The 21,239-nt window shown below is 36.5% G+C and overlaps 1 protein-coding gene across 4 annotated transcripts in view; it reads right to left on the minus strand.

Moving 5' to 3' along the window:
• Positions 1-12,600: 12,600 nt before the first annotated feature.
• The window catches only part of LOC113880009, a 29,216-nt gene continuing 20,577 nt past the window's right edge, over positions 12,601-21,239 (minus strand). For 3 of the 4 annotated variants that reach the window (XM_027521967.1, XM_027521968.1, XM_027521969.1), the window contains 4 exons: positions 20,095-20,205; positions 18,083-18,189; positions 14,357-14,447; positions 12,601-12,917 (listed from right to left, as the gene is read on the minus strand). In XM_027521967.1, the coding sequence (XP_027377768.1) occupies positions 12,801-12,917; positions 14,357-14,447; positions 18,083-18,189; positions 20,095-20,205 (426 nt within the window). In that variant the 3' untranslated portion in view covers positions 12,601-12,800. The remainder of the gene's footprint in view (positions 12,918-14,356; positions 14,448-18,082; positions 18,190-20,094; positions 20,206-21,239) is intronic. The other variant, XM_027521970.1, reaches the window with a different exon arrangement.

The following is a 21,239-nucleotide window of genomic DNA, read 5'->3' on the forward strand; positions in this document are numbered from 1 at the left end:
AACCCCCAAATATGTAAAGGAATACAAAACCTCCAGCACAATGGCATCCAGTCAAAAATTGGGAGATATTCCACCGACAGAGGAATGGATAAAGATGTGGTATATAAATATAACGAAATATTACTCAGTCATTAAAAAGAATGAAATAATGCCATTTGAGATATTAAAAAAGCAGGAAAATACAATCTTTAGTGAGGAAAGATTAATCAATAAAAACATCCCAGAAAAGATACAGATGATGTATTTAGCTAGAGATATTCAACTAGGCAGTACAAGCATGATAAGAAGAAGCATGTAAAATATATAAAAGATCTAAATCAAACTTCTAGAATCAACAACAACAACAACAGTGTCTAAAATGAACAACACTCTGGATGGGACTAACAGCAGACTACTGCTGCTGCTGCTGCTAAGTCGCTTCAGTCGTGTCCGACTCTGTGCGACCCCATAGACGGCAGCTCACCAGGCTCCCCCGTCCCTGGGATTTTCCAGGCAAGAACACTGGAGTGGGTTGCCATTTTCTTCTCCAAAGCATGAAAGTGAAAAGTGAAAGTGAAGTCGCTCAGTCGTGTCTGACTCTTAGCGACCCCATGGACTGCAGCCTACCAGGCTCCTCCGTCCATGGGATTTTCCAGCAGACTGGACACTGCTACAGAAAAGATTAGTAAACTATTGCTATGAAAACATATCAAGAGAAATTATTGAAAATCAAGCACAGGAAGATAAAAGACTGGAGGAAAAGAAGAGTAAAGCGCCTTTGGACTGAGGAATGTTATTCAGCACAACATATATGTAGTTAGTCTCAAAAGGGGAGGAGAAAGATGGAGAGATGAATAAATATTTGACAAAATAATGACCAAAATTTTCCAAATTTGATGAAAAGTATAAAGTCACAGATCCTAGAAGCTCAATAAATCCTAAGTCAAAGAAACAAAATAAAAAGCACCAATGCACATCAAAATGAGGTTGTTGAGGACCAGTAAAACAAAGAGAAATCTAAAAAGCAGCCTGAGGACTTCCCCGGTCCAGGAAGATTCCACATCCCACACAGCAACTAACCCTGTGCACCGCAACTGCAAAGCTCACACCCTAGAGCCCACAAGCCACAACTACTGAGTCTGTGTGCTGCAATTACTGAAGCCCACATGCCTAAAGTCTGTGCTCTGCAATGAGAGAAGCCACAGCAATAAGCCCCAGGATTTGTAATGATATTACATAAGGTAGACTGTGATGAGTTAAAGATGTATATATATGAACTTTACAGCAATCATAAAAAAGCCAAAGATGTATTGCTAATAAGCAAATACAGACAAAATAAAGTCATAGAAAGTATTCAAATTAATCCAGAAGAAGTTAGGACAAGGGAAAAAGCAAAGAACAGATGAGACAAATAGAAAACAACTAGAAAAGTTGTAAATTTAAATTCAATCCTATCAATAATTATAGTAAATAGTCCAAACACACAATTTGAAGGCAGATGTTGTCCCTGGTGGCTCAGACGGTAAAGCATCTGTCCGCAGTGCGGGAGACCTGGGTTGGATCCCTGGGCTGGGAAGATCCCCTGGAGAAGGAAATGGCAACCCACTCCAATACTCTTGCCTGGAAAATTCAATGGATGGAGGAGCCTGGTGGGCTACAGTCCATGGGGTCACAAAGAGTCAGACAAGACTGAGCGACTTCACTATCACTATTGTCAGAGGCAAGTATTAGCCTGCTAACAAGACCACACAAAGACATTTCAAGGAAACAACTTCAATTTACACACCTCGGGAGTTGGTGATGGACAGGGAGGCCTGGCGTGCTGCGATTCATGGGGTTGCAAAGAGTCGGACACGACTGAGTGACTGAACTGAACTGAACTGATCCCTTGTTATCATGGATTCAAAAATGCTAGCAAATCAAACCCAATAATTTATAAAAACAGTACTACATCATGACCAAGTAGGGTTTATCCCAGGGATATGAAATTGGTTTATCAAATAATGCAGTTCATAATTTTTATGAACTGAAAAAGAAAAATCAGGTAATTATCTCAATAAATGAAGAAAAATAATTTGGCAAAATTCGATACTCACACATGCTAAAACTCTCAGCAAACTAGGAATGGAAGGAACTTTATTTAACTAATAAAAGATATGCACAGAAAACCTATAGCTAATATACTTAAAGATGAAAGACTAAATGCTTTTCCCTCAAGACTGGAAACAAGACAAGGTTTGTTTGTGCCACTTAGATTTAGAGTTTAACAGGAAATCATAGCTAATGCAATAAGGCAAATAAAAGAAATAAATGTGTATAGATTGGGAGAAAAGAAATAAAATTGCTTTTCTAAAGAAATCAACAAGAACCTACTAGAAGTAATAAGCGAATTTAGCAAGGTTGCAGAATATAGGTCAATATACAAAAATCAACTATATTTCCATATGCTAGCAACAATCAGAAATTGAAAAAGTTTTAAATACTGTTCATAGAAAACACTAGAAACACAAAATACTCAGGAATAAATTTAACAAAAGAAGTACAAAATTTGTACACTGAAAATTATAAAACATTGCTGAGAGACATTAAAGAAGACCTAAGTAAATGGAAAGATATACCTTTTTCATGGGTCAGAAGATTCAATATTATTGAGATGTCGATCCTCTCCAAATTGATCTACAGATTTAATGCAATGCCAATGAAAATCTCAGCATGCTTTTCCGTGGAAATTTACAAGTGGATTCTGAAATTTGTATGGAAATGTAGAGGACCTAAAATAGCCAAAAGAGTTTTGAAAGAAAAACAAAGTTGCAGGTTTTACATTGCCTTATATCAAGACATAATAAAGCTATTGTAATCAAGATAGTATGGCACTGGCAAAAAAAAAAAAGTAGGGGAATAGACAAGTAGAACAAAATAGAGTCCAGGAACAAGCACACATTATATGGCTAAATGACCATATAGCAAGTCACTGGAAGAAGAAATAGATGGTGTTAAATAGTTAATATCCATATGCAGGGGAAAATATCTAGTTCTTTACCTTATGCCACATACATATGTATGAGCTAAAAGTGTAAAATTCCTACCAAAAAATAGGAGAAAATCTTAGTAATTTTGGGTTAGACAAAGATTTCTCATGTAAGAAGGACCACAAAAGACACAAAATATAAAGAAAAAAAATTGATATAGTAGACATTATTAAAAACTTTTGCTCTTTAAAAGGCACTATTGAGAAAGTGAAAAGTCAAGCCATGGACCAGGAGAATTATTTACTAAACTTATCTGATAAAGAATTTGTATTCAGAATATATTAAAAAAAAAAAAACTCCTAGAACTCAATAATAAAACAACCGACTTTTAAAAGGGGCAAACATTTTTTGAGATATTTCCATATAACCATTGGAATGGTTAAAATGAAGAAGATTGACTATACTAGGTATTGGCAGAAGAACTGTAACTTTTATATAGTGTTGTTTGCAATACAAAATGTTATATCTATTTCGGAAAGTGGTTTGTCAGTAACTTAAAAATTTTAATTTATATATTTTTTAAAATTTTATTTATTTTTTATGAAAGGATAATTGCTTTACAGAATTTTGTTGTTTTCTGTCAAACCTCAACATGAATCAACCATAGGTATATATATGGTGGTGGTTTAGTCGCTAAGTCGTGTCCGACTCTTGTGATCCCATGGACTGTAGCCTGCCAGGCTCCTTTGTCCATGGGATTCTCCAGGCAAGAATACTGGAGTGGGCTGCCATTTCTTTCTCCAGGGGATCTTCCTGACGCAGGAATCGAACCTGGGTTTCCTGCATTGCAGGCAGATGATTTACTGCCTGAGGGAATTAACTGAGCTATGAGGGAAGCCCTAGGTATACATATATCCCCTCCCTTTTGAACCTCCCTCCCGTCTCCCTCCCCATCCCACTCCCTCTAGGTTGGTACAGAGCTCCTATTTGAGTTTCCTGAGCCATAGAGCAAATTCCTATTGGCTATCTATTTTACATATGGATAAACTTATATCTCTTATATAATCCAGACATTCCAGTCCTAGGATTTTACCTGAGAAATGAAAGCATATAATCACACAAAAACTTATACACAAATGCTTATAGCAGCTTTCTTTGTAATTGCCCACACTGGAACCCAAAGTCTGTCACTTGGTGAATGGATAGAAAATGGTAGTATTAATATATCCATATGGTGGTTCAAACAGTAAAGAGTCTGCCTGCAATGTGAGAGACGCGGGTTCAATCCCTGGGTCAGGAAGATTCCCTGGAGAAGGAAATGGCAATCCACTCCAGTATTCTTGCCTGGAAAAATCCCCAGAGGACCCTGGAAGGTTACAGACCATGGGGTTGCAAAGAGTCGGACACAGCTGAGCAACTAACACATCACACACCATGGAACACTATTCAACAATAAAAAGGAAAAAAAATATTGATATACTCAACAACATGGATGGATATTAAAATCTTTTGCTGAATGAGAAAAGTTTGACAAAGAAAGTGCGTGCAGTATGATTTCATTGATTTAAAGCAAACTGATCTATTATGACAGAAATCAGATCAGTGTTTGTACAAGGCAGGGGTCAAGAGTGTGATAGATGACAAAGAGAGAAAACTCTAGAGGGGATGGAAGTGTCTATCATCTTGATTGTGGTAATGGTTTCAAAGATGTAGGCTTATGTCATGATGCATTTACTATACTTACTGCACTTCATTGTATGTTGATTATACTTCAATAAAACTGTATGGCTTAATACCAATATTAAAATTAGTTGTAGTGCATAGAAGAACTAGTCAGAATTCTAAATGTGTTTCTTAATTGAGCCCTACTAGTTGGTTTCTGCAAATTGCTTTACCTGCAAACACTGTAGTCCTTTTGTAGTAATCAGAGACATATTTTGTCAGTGCCACGTCTTTCTCATATGAGTCACTCTGACCCTTCAGTTTTGAGTATAAATGCATCAGTTCCAGTACTGATGATCAGTTTCCCAGCAAACTGTCACTAAATAGAAAAGAAGGACAGAATACTCCACTGCTTTTAAGCCTGCTGCCTCTTTGGTTTTGGGGAAATTTGCCCTTTTAGAAATTTGTCAGCCAGACATATTCAAAATCTTGTTTCCTGTCTACAGTCATAAATATAAGAATTATCTTTAGTGCTAAAAAACATATGAAGGCTCTGAAAATTCTAGCTATCTATCCAATGGCCTCAGTGGACATATATGAAATGAGGAATAGAAGACTACTGGTTCACAGTGTTTACAGAGTTGTAACTTTATGTCCACATACATGTAAAATAGTGGGCTTTGCAGGTAGTAAAGAATCTGCCTGCCAATGCGGGAGACACAGGTTTGATCCCTGGTCCTGGAAGATCCCCCGCAGCAGGAAATGGCAACTCACTCCAGTATTCTTGGCTGGGAAATCCCATGGACAGAGAAGCCTCTGTGTGTGTTAGTCGCTCAGTTGTGTCCGACTCTTTGTGACCCCCATGGACTGTAGCTCACCAGGCTCCCCTAGGGAGGCAATCCATGGGGTTTCAAAAAGAGCTGGACACAACTGAGTGACTAAACAACAACAACATGTAAAATAGTAGTGATCTTACTAAAATTATCTCATTTCTCCTAATGAGTCTACTGAGATTAGCAGCATTTTAAATACAATTATTTGCTTTCTGAAAATCAAGCATGTACTTGTTAAACTTAAATATAGGTAGTTCTCTCACTTCATGATTTAATCAAATAAACACTGTTGTGCTTAATAATTACCCAACTGTTACAGGATAAAGCCACAGATACCGCTTATAATCTAGGGTACTTTTTTTTTTTAACTTCATTTCCTTGTTTAAAAAAGGAACTAGTTTTATTGAGGTGTAATTCATACACCATACAACATATTGTTTTAACCAAATAACGTGTACAGCAACAGTTCTTAGTACAATCACAGAGTCGCACAACCGTCCCTGGGATCTAATTCTAGACTATTTTTATCCTCAAAAGAAACCTATCTGTTGATAGTCACTTCCCATCCTCCCCCTGCCCCACTCCCAGCCCTAAACAACGCATGTACTTTCTGTCCCTATAGATTTGCTTGTTCTGGACACTCACATAAATAGAATCATACCTCAATCTTTTGTGACTGGCTTCTTTCCCTGGAGAAGGAAATGGCAACCCACTCCAGTACTCTTGCCTAGAAAATCTCATGGACAGGAGCCTACACCAGGCTGTCCATGGGGTCGCAAAGAGTCGGACACAACTGAGCAATTTCACTTCTTTCACTTAGTATAATGTTTTGAAGATTCATCCATGTTGTAACATGTATGAATATTTCATTTCTTTTTATTCTGAATAAATCAGCTCCATTAATCAGTTGATGGATATTTGTTGCCCCTACCCTACTTTTTGGGCTTCCTTTGTAGTTCAGTTATAAAGAATCTGCCTGCCAAGGCAGGAGACGTGGGTTTGATCCCTGGGTTTCGAAGATCCTCTGGAGAAGGAAATAGCAACCCACTCCAGTATTCTTGCCTGGGAAATCACAAGGACATGTTACAGGCTAACAACAACCCTACTTTTTGGATGTCATAAATAATGTTCTGTGAATATTTGTTCATAGTACAAGTTTTTGTGTTGGATGTATATTTCCCTTTCTCTTGAGTATATATCTAGGAGTGGAATTATGGTTCATACGGTAACATTTTGAGGAACTACAAAAACTTTTACAAAGCATCTACACCATTTTATATTCCTACCAGCAATACAAAAAGCTTCCAATGTCTTAACAATAACCTAAAGTACTTTTCAAGTTTCATTTTATGCTATAAATTGTGGGTCTTGTGTTGCCAGAATACAGATATATTTTAAGGAAGTTCCTTTTCCCCACTTTGCAAAGAAGCTCCAGATATGATTTTTCTTTCTCTAAGAAAATGGAGTTAGACTAGTTTATCTTAGGGTGTCCTCTAACTCTAAAAGTATATGCTTCTCTGAACCCTTCATCTTCCATCAGAAAGAATGGCTCATGTTATTTACATCTTACAGTTTGACCTAAATAATGATGTCTGCTTGGCAAGGAAAAATAAACAAAACTGAAGTCCAAAAACTGAGTCATTGTTTTAAGTAAATCTCTCTCTGCTAGTTGCCCTCTTTGCTTATAAGCCAAAATCATGGCATATTTTCCATGTTTTCAGTTGCTTTTGAAAAGTTCAGGTATTATTTTATAATGTATATACAATTTAGTAAATGGAGGGGAAAAGGAAGAAACTGAATCTACTTTCTACTGAAGTAACTTTCTGTGTGAAAATAGAATCACATTAAAAATTACCATCTAGGATGTTATATTCATAGTATCAAGCAATACCACCAAAAATATTAAAGCCATACTAAAGCTCTTCTTTTATTCAAAAGCCACAAAATTCAAACTATGACCTAGTTGTCATTTTTCCTCTTGGATTAAACACCCAACAGATCTACACATTACAGCTATAGCTCATACATTTGACAATTACTCAAGCAACTCTCACATTCATGAGGAATCCAAAGGCAAAAACGAAGAGGCTTCTCTCCACTAGAATCTGTTGATTTTGCCATTAATATTAGACTATGAAATGTAAAATATAGAGGCAGCATAGCAAAAGAGCATAGGTTTTGGAGTTGGTAGAAAACAGGGTTGAATCTTGCCCTTGCGATTTACTAGTTGAACGACTTTGAAAGTTTCTTACCTTCACTAAAACTGTTTACTCATCTGCTGTTTGTTGTTTAGTTGCTCAGTCACGTCTACCACTTTTACGACCCTTCGGACAGTAGCCCACCAGGCTCCTCTGTCCATGGGATTCTCCAGGCAAGAATACTGGAGTGGGTCACCATTTCTTTTTCCAGGGGATCTTCCCAACCCAGGAATCCAACCCACGTCTCTTGCATTGCAGGCAGATTCTTCACTGCTGAGCCACATTTACAGAAATTCTCACTAAATGAGATTAATAGCTCTTATGCCATTGGGTTGTTAACAGGATCAATAGGTAAAGTGTCAGATATAAAATATGTGTCAATAAATTTTAGGGTTTTTCTGTTTTGCCTGAAAATGTTCCTTGAGGACTCAGGATTTAAATATAATCACTTTTCCGGTCTGGGAATCTGTCTTTGATTTAGGTCAGTATGGAAGTGTTTTAATAGAGCCTAGTTAGAAATTGATTCCTTAACTTGTGATATTTTCCGTCCATTAGATTTAGGTGAGGTTTTCATACATTTGTTTCTTCTTAGTCTAAAGGATTACATTTTCAGTAATCCACATTGAATTTATTCCTAGGAGCTTAGTTTGAGGATATGCTCATCTTCCTCAAAGAAAGCAGAAATTTGAGAAAGTTAATTAAGTTTTAGACAATTTAACAACAAGATGATCATCGTTGTTGACAACTTGAAATTCGATGTTCTTAGAAATAGAGCATTGATAGAATTGCTTGATACAATTATGATTATTATATCTATCAATTTTCTTGGGATGCTTCTTTAGATAAAAAGACTAAAATCAATTCTATTTATGTGCTTTTTCATATGTGTAATTCAAGATGTTTATCATTCAGTTAATGTACATAATACTCCTCTGAAACTCATGGACCAGAAACATTAATTAACTTATTTTACAAGTGAATAAACTGCAGCCTAAAATGGTTGAGTTGCTTCAGGCATCTAGACAAGTCTAGGGAAGTTAACAGCAGCTCAAGCTCCAAGCCCCGTTTAATTAATATTGTATCCAGGAAATGAGTTCTTCTTAAAAGCAGAAATCTTTTACCATTCTAGCACATCCCCAGAGAAGCCCTTAAGGGTGTTTGTTTTGTCTTTGTGTTTCTCACTAGGTTCTTATTTATTTATATGAAAAATGCTTGAAATCTTACGCTTCAACCAAATCCTTCTCTTCAATGCTAATAACATTATCTTGTGTGTTTCTCACTCTTAGTAGGTTTCTTTTCAAGCTATTGTCTTAAGTTTTGCTTCCCAGCATTCTTTTTTTTTTTTTTTGCCTTATCTTAGTATTTAACTATTATGCTGACAGTATGAGATTCCATTCATTAGATTTCTTGCTATTGTCTCTTGACTTAATAATTTTGCTATAAGGCCTCATTGATTTTCTTACTGACTCTTTGCAACCTCACGGACTGTTGCCTGCCAGGCTCCTCTGTCCATGAAATTCTCCAGGCCAGAATACCGGAGTGGGTAGTCTATCCCTTCTCCAGGCAATCTTTCCAACCCAGGGATCGAACCCAGGTCTCAGGCATTGCAGGCAGATTCTTTATCGTCTGAGCCACCAGGGAAGCCCTGTGTATCTTTAGAAATGTAATTTAAAATATTCTGTTCACTCTAGGTTTGTGTACTCCCCCAACAAAGTGCGAAGTCCTCCTGAATATGATTCCTTTTCCCTCCATCCACAGAGATGCTGTCTTAGTTCATTCTTACTAGACCCACTGGACCACCAAGTGGCTTTCTGAAAAGGGTATCCTTTTGCCTATTTTTTTTTTTAATATTTATTTGGCTGTTTTGTTTCTTAGTTGCAGTATGTGAGATCTCTATTGGGTCATGTGGGATCTTTCATTGCAGCTCATGGACTCTCTAGTTGTGTCCTGCAGGCTCCAGAGTGTGCCGGTTCAGCAGCTGCAACACGTGGGATCTTAGTTCCCCAACCAGGGATTGAACCCACGTCCCCTGCATTGCAAAGCCAATTCCTTTATTTTTTATAGAGATTTAAAATGTTTTAAAATTTATTTTTGGCTGTCCTGGGTCTTTGTTGCCGCACAGGGTTTTCTCTAGTTGTGGCAAGCGAGGGCTCCTCTCCAGTTGCGTTGTGCGGGTTTCTCACTGCAGTGGGCTCTCTTGTTGCAGAGCATGGGCTCTAGGGCATTTAGGCTTCAGTATAGCAGCTCCCAGGCTCTGGCGCACAGGCTTCATTGCTCCAAGGCATGTGGGATCTTCTCGACCCATGACCCATGGATCAAACACGTGTCCTCTGCATTGGCGGGCGGATTCTTTACCACTGAGTCACCAGGGAAGCTCCAAGGTGGATTTTTAACCATTGGGCCACAAGGGAAGTCCCACTGCCTGTTGTTTTTAATCATCATAGATAATGTTTACAGAATCATGTTTCTATAGGTTAATTCTGACCATATCTGTATGCTGCTTAAAAACTTTGAATGGCTCACCCTAAGTTAGAGTAAGATGGGATCTCCTTGGCATACCATGCCCTTTTTGATCTGGCATGCATTCACTTTGCCAGACTCACGTAGCCCCATTCCAGACTATAGTCACAGTACAATATTATCCTCTATGCTTCTGCATATACAGTAATCATCTCCAGAAAAATAAGACATTTAAAGATTAAATAATTCCACTTACAGACTATTAATACTGGCATAGGAATGTCTCTTCAATATCTTATAGTTCTAATATTTGCCTCAAGCATTCGTTTAAAAATGTGTTAAGCATATACATATCACACAGGATACTTTCCAGTATGTTAGACCATTTACATCTTTTTTTCTGCTCTATCAACTTAAAGATCCATAGTTTAACATCTAAAATCATAGCCGTGACAACAGTATTTAAACAACCATCCATTTTTTCTGTAATTTAAATCACATCTCTATGGAAACCATCTATAATCTTTACTCTTGACTGTATTCCACTAACAACAACTGAAGACTTTTAATTTTACAGATGAGGGCTGAATGAATTGAAACTAGGTTTACAGACTTGCCCACCATGATCCAGTGTTGCTATTGCTCTTTCCGTCCTGTCAAGGCCTTGTGGAATGGGCATTCTTCCACTCACCCAGGGCCACAGCATCAGATTTTGCTTTAGAGGGTCACGCTTCTGAGGAGCAGCTGAATCAACGTTAGGCAGATGGGATTCAGAATTTGGCGACCAGTTTCTTACGAATAGGCACAGCATAAAGTGAAATTCAATTAAGTGTTATAATTATGTCATATTAGTAAACTCATTTTTTAATGAATGATTATTGACTCTTATGTAATACTCTATTTGCTATTGTTAGTATGCTTTGTTGTGTCTGAAATTTAAGTGCTTAAATGTAAGTTACTATCTCTGGTGGCTCAGACGGTAAAGCGTCTGCCTGCAATGAGGGAGACCCGAGTTCGATTCCTGGGTCAGGAAGATCCCCTGGAGAAGGAAATGGCAATCCACTCCAGCACTCTTGCCTGGAAAATCCCATGGATGGAGGAGCCTGATAGGCTACAGTCCATGGGGTCGCAAAGAGTCGGACACGACTGACTGAGCAACTTCACTATAATAAACCAATAGATTAAAACAATCACATAAATAACAGCTTCCAGCTATTTTAAAATACTTTAATCTCAGAAAATCTGCACAGCCTGCTGGAAACATCCATCAATTGTTACTCAAAGATGCTAGAAGTTTATGGTGATTTCTTTTTAGATGACTAGCATGATAGTGTTTAATAGGTTACCATTAATAAATTATTGGAAATGAACAAGATATTATTGGAAATCCAGCATTTATTCTGATATTTAATATTATCAGATCAGATCAGTCGCTCAGTCGTGTCCGACTCCTTGTGACCCCATGAATCGCAGCACGCCAGGCCTCCCTGTCCATCACCAACTCCTGGAGTTCACTCAGACTCACGTCCATCGAGTCAGCAATGCCATCCAGCCATCTCATCCTCTGTCGTCCCCTTCTCCTTCTGCCCCCAATCCCTCCCAGCATCAGAGTCTTTTCCAATGAGTCAACTCTTTGCACGAGGTGGCCAAAGTACTGGAGTTTCAGCTTTAGCATCATTCCTTCCAAAGAAATCCCAGGGCTGATCTTCAGAATGGACTGGCTGGATCTCCTTGCAGTCCAAGGGACTCTCAAAAGTCTTCTCCAACACCACAGTTAACCAGGTCCCAAATATTAACCTTACTAATATCAATAGTAAAGTTCCAAACTCCCATTTTTTTATTTTAGCATTTTGTTTGGTTATTGGTCTACAATTTTCTTTTAAAAGTTTGAGTTGACTACCACTGCAAATTTTTCATAAGCAAGTGATGACAAAAAGTATAATAAATCCCTTTCAAAAGACAGATCTCCAAAAGGTTCTGCAACTCCAAAATGTGGATTAGTTTAGTATAAAAAAGTAACTTATATGCAATACTAAATATAAATTACTAGAACTAGTAAGTGTTCAAGTTTTGATGTTTCATTGTATTCTTGTTTTTAAAAAAAAGTTTTGCTTTTCTTGATTTCAAAAGTACAGTCATTTTAGAAAAAAATGGAAAATCCAGAAAAGAACAGAAAAAACAATAAATTACCAGTAATTGTTCTACCACAGAAATCACCTCAATTTATATTTTAGAGTTTACCTTTCTAGTTTTGCTTTTTCCTAGCAACTGCAATTTTTTATTTTAGTCTTTGTGCTAGTCTCCTCAGATAAAGGTGTGTACAACAGGAATCTTACAGAATAGAGATCTAAGAAATGAGATCTCTACCTACCCTTGCCCCCTCTTTCATGATAGAAACTACTGATGTTTTTTTTTTGGTCATATCTGGACTTCATATACAGAGTTGGTGACTAAAGGATACAAGTTTATATTTTTGACAGAATCAAAGAAACCAGGGGAAACCTTTTTTTCAGATAAAATTTTAATATAATTATCACACAAAGTTGTATATACATACATATAAGTATTTACAAATATGCAAGCATATGTACACACACTAGAAAGGAATACACAGGAAATAGTGTGTATTAGGATATGAAATTCTGTTTCTTTTAAATTATTTTGTAATTATTTTACACCAAGGCAGGACTATTTTAGTTTCAGAGAATCTTGTATAAATGTATTTGTTCAAGAGCTTCTCTGTCAATATCCTTTTCTGGGAATACATCATAGTTCAGAGGTATCTCTTCAACCCAAGGAGATAACTGTATATTAACCTGAGGGAAAAAAAAGTTGTTCATATTATAAACAAATATGAAAATTACAGAATGAACCTACTCTTTTCAATTTCAAGAAATCAGATTAGTATTACAATGAGAGGGACTAAGTTTTACACGGTGCCACATGAACAATTCTTTGTCATAGTAAATGGCAGGCCTGTGGATTCAGGGACTTAATTAATTTACCTTGATTTGGGAACTTGAAGGGATAAAGAAAATATAGAATAGAGTAATTATTTTAATGTAACTAGTTTAATAAACTAGCTTAAACAATAAAAGATTAAAACAACAATGGGAGTACACAGAGAAACTTCATATAAACACAGTGATGGTGCTAACAAGTTGCATGAAAGGAGCTAATCTCCCTCTATAACCTTCATCAGGCTCTTCTCTTCACACTGCAAACTTGGGTCTCCAAGACACAGAAATTCTGGAGCCACCAATGGATATACCTACTTAAAGAAGTTTTATTAAATTGGAAAGCAATAATGTTATTCAAGAATTCGTATGTAAGGACTCTTTCAAAAACATTTTACTTTGGTAAGTGAAAATCACTTAATTATTTCAATACATAGAAACATTATAAATTGGAGAGCATGCATTTTAAAGGTGTGTTTTTATGAGTATGGAAAAGTACGGCAGAATCACACCACTCACGGGGTTGGGATCTCAAGGGGAGGGAACTGGGGAGATTACCATCATGTCTTCATGTATCTTTGGATTATTTCTCCTGTTATGGTAAACATGACTGTAATTTAGATGACTGACAACAATTTTTAAAGAAGGTATTATTCATGATAGTTTAATTTCTTAAAGGAAGAAATAAGATACTTAAATTTGGCAGGTTATACAAAACGAAAGCATTATGAAAGAAAATGATAATATGATTCTGTATTAAGAAATGCTACAGTATCTCATTGAGGGGTCTCAAAGAGCTTTACAAATATTAATTAACCTTTATAAAAGAGTCAATTTATCAGGATGAATCTTATTATTAAGTATCAACCTTATTTTGCATGGAGAATCTGAGGAATATAGAAGCAGCTTGAGCAAGATTCCAAACTGACCTAGAAGCTAAACTGTGCTCAGGATGTGGCCTCCAGCCCACTTACTGGAGAAAAAGTTATGATGTGGGTGTTTTTCAGTCTCTTACAAATATTTAATAGCATTTGTTAACCTAAAACTGTAACTCCACAGTTAGAAAAATTGGGTGGAGAAGCAAAGGAATCTAGATCAGGATCCGAATGACACTCTCAGAGCTCTGGAGGAATGTGAACAAACCACAAAACAGTTCTTAAGCCATAAGGTTTTGCTACTCTTTCTAGTGTTGTCACTGTGTTCAGACTGAACATTTCTAGGATAGCGTGTAACAGCTATCAGAAAAAAGCAGGAGAAAAGTTTTGACAATAAAAATGCTGGGAAAGAAGCTTACATACCTGAAGACCTGAGAGAGAATCTTCCAGACCTGGCACTGTCACTAACAATGACCCTTGTTTCCTTACATTATGGCAGATATATTCCCAGGCTCTATAACACAGTAAAAACTTCTATGTTAGGTTTTACCAGGTACTGGATATTTTTTTAAAATGAGGATGACAAAAGAATATGCAGCATAGGTGATATCTAGAAATCCAGATGGGCAAAGACGTTAGCCTGCAGGAAACTGACCTGCGGCAACATACTAGTAATCGGCAAATTCAGTTCCTGAAGAGATGTTGGTAAAATCGTGGAGTTACAATACTGAGAGAGATTTAACAAGATGGGGGATTAGGGTTAATACAAGCAATTGTGAGTAAGACCACAAAAAAAGTTTTCAGAACTGATACAGATGTCGAAGCTGGATCATGGTTAAAGCCCCTTCAATTCTTTATGATCTGTCAAACTTTCTACAGAATGGAACAGAGCTGAGGGGAGTGGGTGGGAAAGAGTCATGGAGAAAAGCCACAGAAGCCAGAAAACAAGCAAAGGCTAATAATAAGAATATAATATATAGATCTTTTAAAATAACATCAAGAGTAAAATCATACTTTATTTGGCTGTCAGAAATAGTCAGTGGAAAGCCTTGTGGACAATATGATACCCGAGAAGTTCAGTGTGATCAGCTAGGTTTAAAGCACAAAGGCAGGCCATGTGCACGTGTATATGTCAGAAGGCAGTATCTGACCAGTTTTGATTAGCCTGTAGTGCAGACACGAATGGAATTTCTACACTGCAGGAGTCTTGACAGTACACCCCATTGGGGAGCAGGGGTCAAGCAAAGCAAGGAAGTGCACCCTTTGCAGTGGGGCAGGTGGGCAGCAATGTTGTTTGCATTTACTCTAGTTACAGCAATGGCTATTGGGTTTAGTACATTCTGGAGCTTATTAGGCAAAATGATAACAAATTTTTTTTTCTCAGGTTAGATCTAAAACCAACTAGCAATGTTTGATAATAATTATTGCTGTGCTTGGGCTAGAGCTGTCTGTTGTTTTGATGCAGTTCCCTAAAAATGATGTTTTTTCAAGTCTGTTTAGTAAGACTGAAGAAGCTGATTAGCATGATTTGGCATGGCTCTAAAAATAGCACTTGCTGCTTCTGAGAAGTTGTCATTGCAGTAGTTTACAGGTTTTACTTACTGGAAAAATACACAGAGGTACCTTTTAAACTAAGACTTACTCTACTTGCTACAATATAGAATAATATAAGTAAATGATCAGTTCTGTCAGAATGATTCTAATATCAGGATGCTTTATCTTCTAAATTTTCTCCTGTGTATTGTCATTCATGAAGATAATTAATTATATATATTTAAAATTCATTGCACTTTACTAATTTGGAGAAGTGACTGAACATATGGGGTCAATACCTATTTGGTGAGTCATGCAGAGTTTGCAAATGAATTTTCCAAGATAGCACAAGCATGCGGCAGTTCCAGTATCAAGCTGACCAGTAATATCTGTCATTCTTCAGCATTTAAAATCTTCCTTTATGAATCTTCCAAGAGTTTAAGGTGCTTTTCTCTTTTAACTTCTTATAACGGTATTTGGAGAAGGCAATGGCACCCCACTCCAGTACTCTTGCCTGGAAAAATCCCATGGACGGAGGAGCCTGGTGGGCTACAGTCCATGGGGTCGCTAAGAGTTGGACATGACTGAGCGACTTCACTTTCACTTTTCCCTTTCATGCACTGGAGAAGGAAATGGCAACCCACTCCAGTGTTCTTGCCTGGAGAATCCCAGGGACGGGGGAGCCTGGTGGGCCGCCGTCTGTGGGGTCGCAGAGAGTCGGACACGACTGAAGCGACTTAGCAGCAGCAGCAGCAATGTTGGTATTATTTCATTCTCTAACCATTATGTAATGTTTTGACCACTGGTCATGAAGTTGGTTTTTCCAGTGGTCATGTATGGATGCGAGAGTTGGACTGTGAAGAAAGCTGAGCACCGAAGAATTGATACTTATGAACTGTGGTGTTGGAGAAGACTCTTGAGAGTCCCTTGGACTGCAAGGAGATCCAACCAGTCCATTCTAAAGGACATCAGTCCAGGGTGTTCTTTGGAAGGAATGATGCTAAAGCTGAAACTCCAGTACTTTGGCCACCTCATGTGAAGAGTTGACTCATTGGAAAAGACTCTGATGCTGGGAGGGATTGGGGGCAGGAGGAAAAGGGGATGACAGAGGATGAGATGGCTGGATGGCATTACCGACTTGATGCACCTGAGTTTGAATGAACTCAGGGAGATGGTGATGGACAGGGAGGCCTGGCGTGCTGACATTCATGGGGTCACAAAGAGTCGGACAAGACTGAGCGACTGAACTGAACTGGACTGAACAAGAACTTGAAAAGGTAAAAAGCTACACAAACTCTGTCCACTGGAAATTAAGTTTAAAGAGTGCAATATGATTAAAACAACTGTTCATGTTGTGTTTCTGGTCTTTACCCTGTGAACAAAAAATCATTACCTATTCTGGCTGCTCTTTGATGATATGATTAGTTTTCTGTTGAACAAGTTTCTTTATAAACAATTTACATTGCCAATTTTGTACAGATCTTAACCTAGAAGTAATAGATGCGTGTGCGTGTGTGTGTGTGTGAGAGAGAGAGAGAGAGAGAAGGTAAAGGGATAGCAGACAGAGGTTTAGTCATTCAAGAATCTACTCCATATTAACTGTTTATGGTCTATAATTATACACCTTTTTATTTCTAAGCAGTAGAAATCTCCCTGATGCACTAATCCAAACGTGAATGTAATGTCCTTTCATGCGTATGGAAAGGTGGTTTCCTATATCTAGAGTCACGTATGTCATGGTAAATAAGTTAATAAGCCTAACTGACTAGAAAATCAGTGTCTTGGACTGTAAGAATTTTCAAATTAGAGGAGCCTGTAAGTCTTGATGAGAAGTCAGAAAAGTCACAGGGAACTCCCCACGGTCCAGTGGTTAGGACTCCATGCTTTCACTGCCTAGAGCATGGGTAAGATCCCTGCCTGGGGAACTAAGATCCCACAAGCAATGTAGTATAGTCAAAAATTAAAAAAAAAAGAAACAAACATAAAAAACTGATCACAGATTTGCTAATTTTTCTATTGTTTAAATAGTGGAATAAAGTCTAGGAACCGACTATTACTATCTCAAGAACATTTTAAAAATTTGGTAGTCAGTCATTGTTTTTTAGGTGAATATTCTTATATCTTGTTCTGTAGTCATTTACGCAGTTAATTCCCATCATTTTGTGATAGGATAGCAAAGGACATGTGTTTTTTCAAAGAAAAGAAAACTGAGGCAGAAAAAAATTTAAGACTCACTGGGAACTGACAACTTCTTGCATCCCTGACCGCAAAGCCAAAGCTTGGGTCATGACACCAGTTTCTTTTTTTTTTAATGTATTTATTTATTTTAATTGGAGACTAATTACTTTACAATATTGTAGTGGTTTTTACCATACATTGCATGACACCATTTTCTATCTCCTCAAAATCAGATGTAATATTTTACAAGGTTAGACAACCAAAGTTTATTTTTATTTTCACTTAGACATAACACATTTTCTTTAATATAATCTCCTGAGAGTTGAGGTCATTTCTAAAAAGTTTAATACCACTCCAGGGCCCCAAGTTCAATCTGTGGTAGGGGAATGAAAGTCCTACAAGCCTGGCCATGCCAAAATAAATAAATAAATAACGTACCTGGCCTGTTCTGCCTCATTAAGAAAATATTCGAAGACATTATTCATTATAATAACATCAGCATTCTGCAGAAGTGAACCTTGTGTACAAATGTCTGCATGAAGCACCTAAAGAATGAATTCATGGAAGAGAACAAGGACACCATATCACATAACCACTTAAGAAATAGTTGTTCATTCAATGACATTGTGAGACAGGCAGTAAGGGAGATTCACACTTCTTAAAATGAGAGTACAGTATATTTAATACTAATGCCTATGGAAGATACTTAATATCTAATAAAAACCATAAACTTGTGAAAACTTTATTTTTTAGATAGACTTGTTTATATAGTCATAATTATACTCTCCTCACTCCTAATTCAGAGCTGTTTCTACTGTATCAGTAGTTATGAGTCAAAGGACCTAGGTTCAAATCTGGCTGCATTATCAACTAGGTTTATACATTTGAATAGTCAAGTGTCTTCACAAATAAAATGGAGTAATATCTGTCCTGATTCACAGAATCAAACGGGACTAAGTAAAGTTTAAAAAGTAATTTGTAAAATGTTAATACAAATATGTTAACTGGCCTTGTCTGACTCTTCATCCAAAATTTACTTGAATATATTATCTATCCAAGAAAGCAAACAAAATAATTTATTAAAAAATTATATACCTCAAAAAATTACCTTAGACTATAATCAATAAGTCTTGTAGAACACACGCAAGATAACATGAAGAAATATTTATTTACTCAAGAGCAAAGCAAATTAACTTTTATTTTAAAAGAAGAGAAAAAGTTTTTTGTATTATATGATTTTTTTTCCAAAAAAACACTTAGTCTTACAAATAAATAATATTCAGAGGTATTTTTCAGAATGTTTAAATCTTGATTTCTTTTTTTTTTTATTTTATTTTTAAACTTTACAATATTGTATTAGTTTTGCAAATATCAAAATGCATCCATCACAGGTATACATGTGCTCCCCATCCTGAACCCTCCTCCCTCCTCCCTCCCCATACCATCCCTCTGGGTCATCCCAGTGCACTAGCCCCAAGCATCCAGTATCGTGCATTGAACCTGGACTGGCATCTCGTTTCATACATGATATTTTACATGTTTCAATGCCATTCTCCCAAATCTTCCCACCCTCTTGATTTCTAATTAAATTGATATTCCTGTTATTTATGTGATTTATTATGTAACAGCAGTGTGTTTTTGTTCACTAAATATGGAATAGTGAGAAAAATCTATAAATTTAATATTGGACAATGAATTCTCTTTGATCACTTGCCTCTCAATTTATAAGATGAGAGAGAGAAAAAAAGGAAGGATGAAAGGAGGAAGAGAATGAAAAGCTTTCCTTCTATAAAAAGGGGAAGGCTAGATTCTGAATCTTACTAAGATATGTCTTTGAATATTAGATTGAACTGAACACCAGAGATCCTTAGATACTCAGTACTTCTCTGCACAGCCATTAGAAGTGTAGGATCACTAGTGAAATGATAAGGACTATGGCATTAACCAAAAAACTTCCTTTCCCCTTTCTGGTTATTTTTTCCCTTACCTATAAAAAACAGAAAATTTCTGTCATAGCCCAACTTAGGGGATCCTTCTCCCATGAACTGTTATTCTGTGGTACCCACAATTCCTCTTGCAAGTTTATAAAAGACGATAAAGAACTGCGAGCATTACTTAATCTTTTTGCTTACTTGCAACATTCAGGGTTTAATTAAATACACATCTGACAACATGAAGATATTTAAAATTGCTGCTAACAAATCTATAGTTGATATGAAAAAACTTAGAAAAAAGATTCTACTTTCTAATAAATTGAGGAGGAAGAGAAAAGTGTGAGTGGAACATAATGATAATAATTCATCTTCATTATTGTTATAAAATATTAACTCAATCTATTTCCATACAACAGCAATGAAGGATAGGTTCAAAAATTTTCCAACTCCAATGCAGAAGAATCTTGGCTAAATTTGCTACACAATGGATAACAGAATAAATATTTTAAAAAGTACCTTTATTCTGTCAGTGAACTGATACTTTTTTATGACCATTTCCTGCAACTGGCAAAAGTCTCCATTCAGTTCTACTCCATACAGTTGTGATGCTGAACTGTAAAGATAACCCTAAAATATGAAGACACATGATACAAAAGAATTAACTTTTAGTTGTGGATTTCTTTCTACTTGAAATTTTAAAAGTCAAACTTTTAAAACAGAATTCAATAAACTAAAAATAAAAGTAAAGATAAATAACATTACATAATTTATATAAAACAACTTCAAGAACTTAGACTCTTACTCATCAAGACCTCAATTGTAGTTTATTAATTTCCATTATTTAAAAGTAATTTTATCTTATTTATCAAATATTACTATTTTAAGCCCTCCCTTTATGTATATTTGTAGAACAATACATTTTTTCCAAATAAAGGCTACACTTCCTAAAAGCATAAAAATAAAGTAATAATGGTTTTAAGGATTGATTTCTTACTTTTCTCAATAAAGCTGCATTCAACAAAATTGGAAATAAGGAAAGTGATCACAAATAGATTCTTTCTTTAATACCCTATTTCTGTAATTTCTTGGAATGTTACATCAGGGCAAAGTAAGGACGGTGTTAACCTATCGGAAATATGATGGACACTCAGCACAGTCTGACATAAGATGTGGGTGGCAGGAGGTGTGTCCTGTTTAGCTTATGGAAGCCAGCTTGCTGTTCGGTAAGTCCATCAAAGATAACTGGCCATCGGTTAACAACGATCATCAAAAACAGACTATGTATTATTACCTATCTATTTTTGGTTGTAATAACAAAAACAATCTAGAAGGAGAGGTCAAATCATATTCTGAAGATCATTTTACATCAACTAACACTTATTTGTAAGCTCAATTTATATTTATAGCTCACCACATATATTTAGAGTATGTTCAACAAAGCTTATGCATGTACTCAAAAAAAAAATATTGTTGACGGAATCAGGGACCTCTATAGAGGAAAATGACCATATGTTTAAACTCATTGATGCTACCAAACACTTGCACAGTCACAATTATTCAGCTATATTTGTTTCTAACAAATAAAAAAATAAACAAGAGTGGACAAAATATGGTAAACAATCATAATCTCTAATGTTCGCCAAGCAAAATCAGCAGATAAA

Source organism: Bos indicus x Bos taurus, chromosome 21 (assembly GCF_003369695.1).
Source record: "Bos indicus x Bos taurus breed Angus x Brahman F1 hybrid chromosome 21, Bos_hybrid_MaternalHap_v2.0, whole genome shotgun sequence".
Taxonomy (NCBI): Eukaryota; Metazoa; Chordata; class Mammalia; order Artiodactyla; family Bovidae; genus Bos; species Bos indicus x Bos taurus.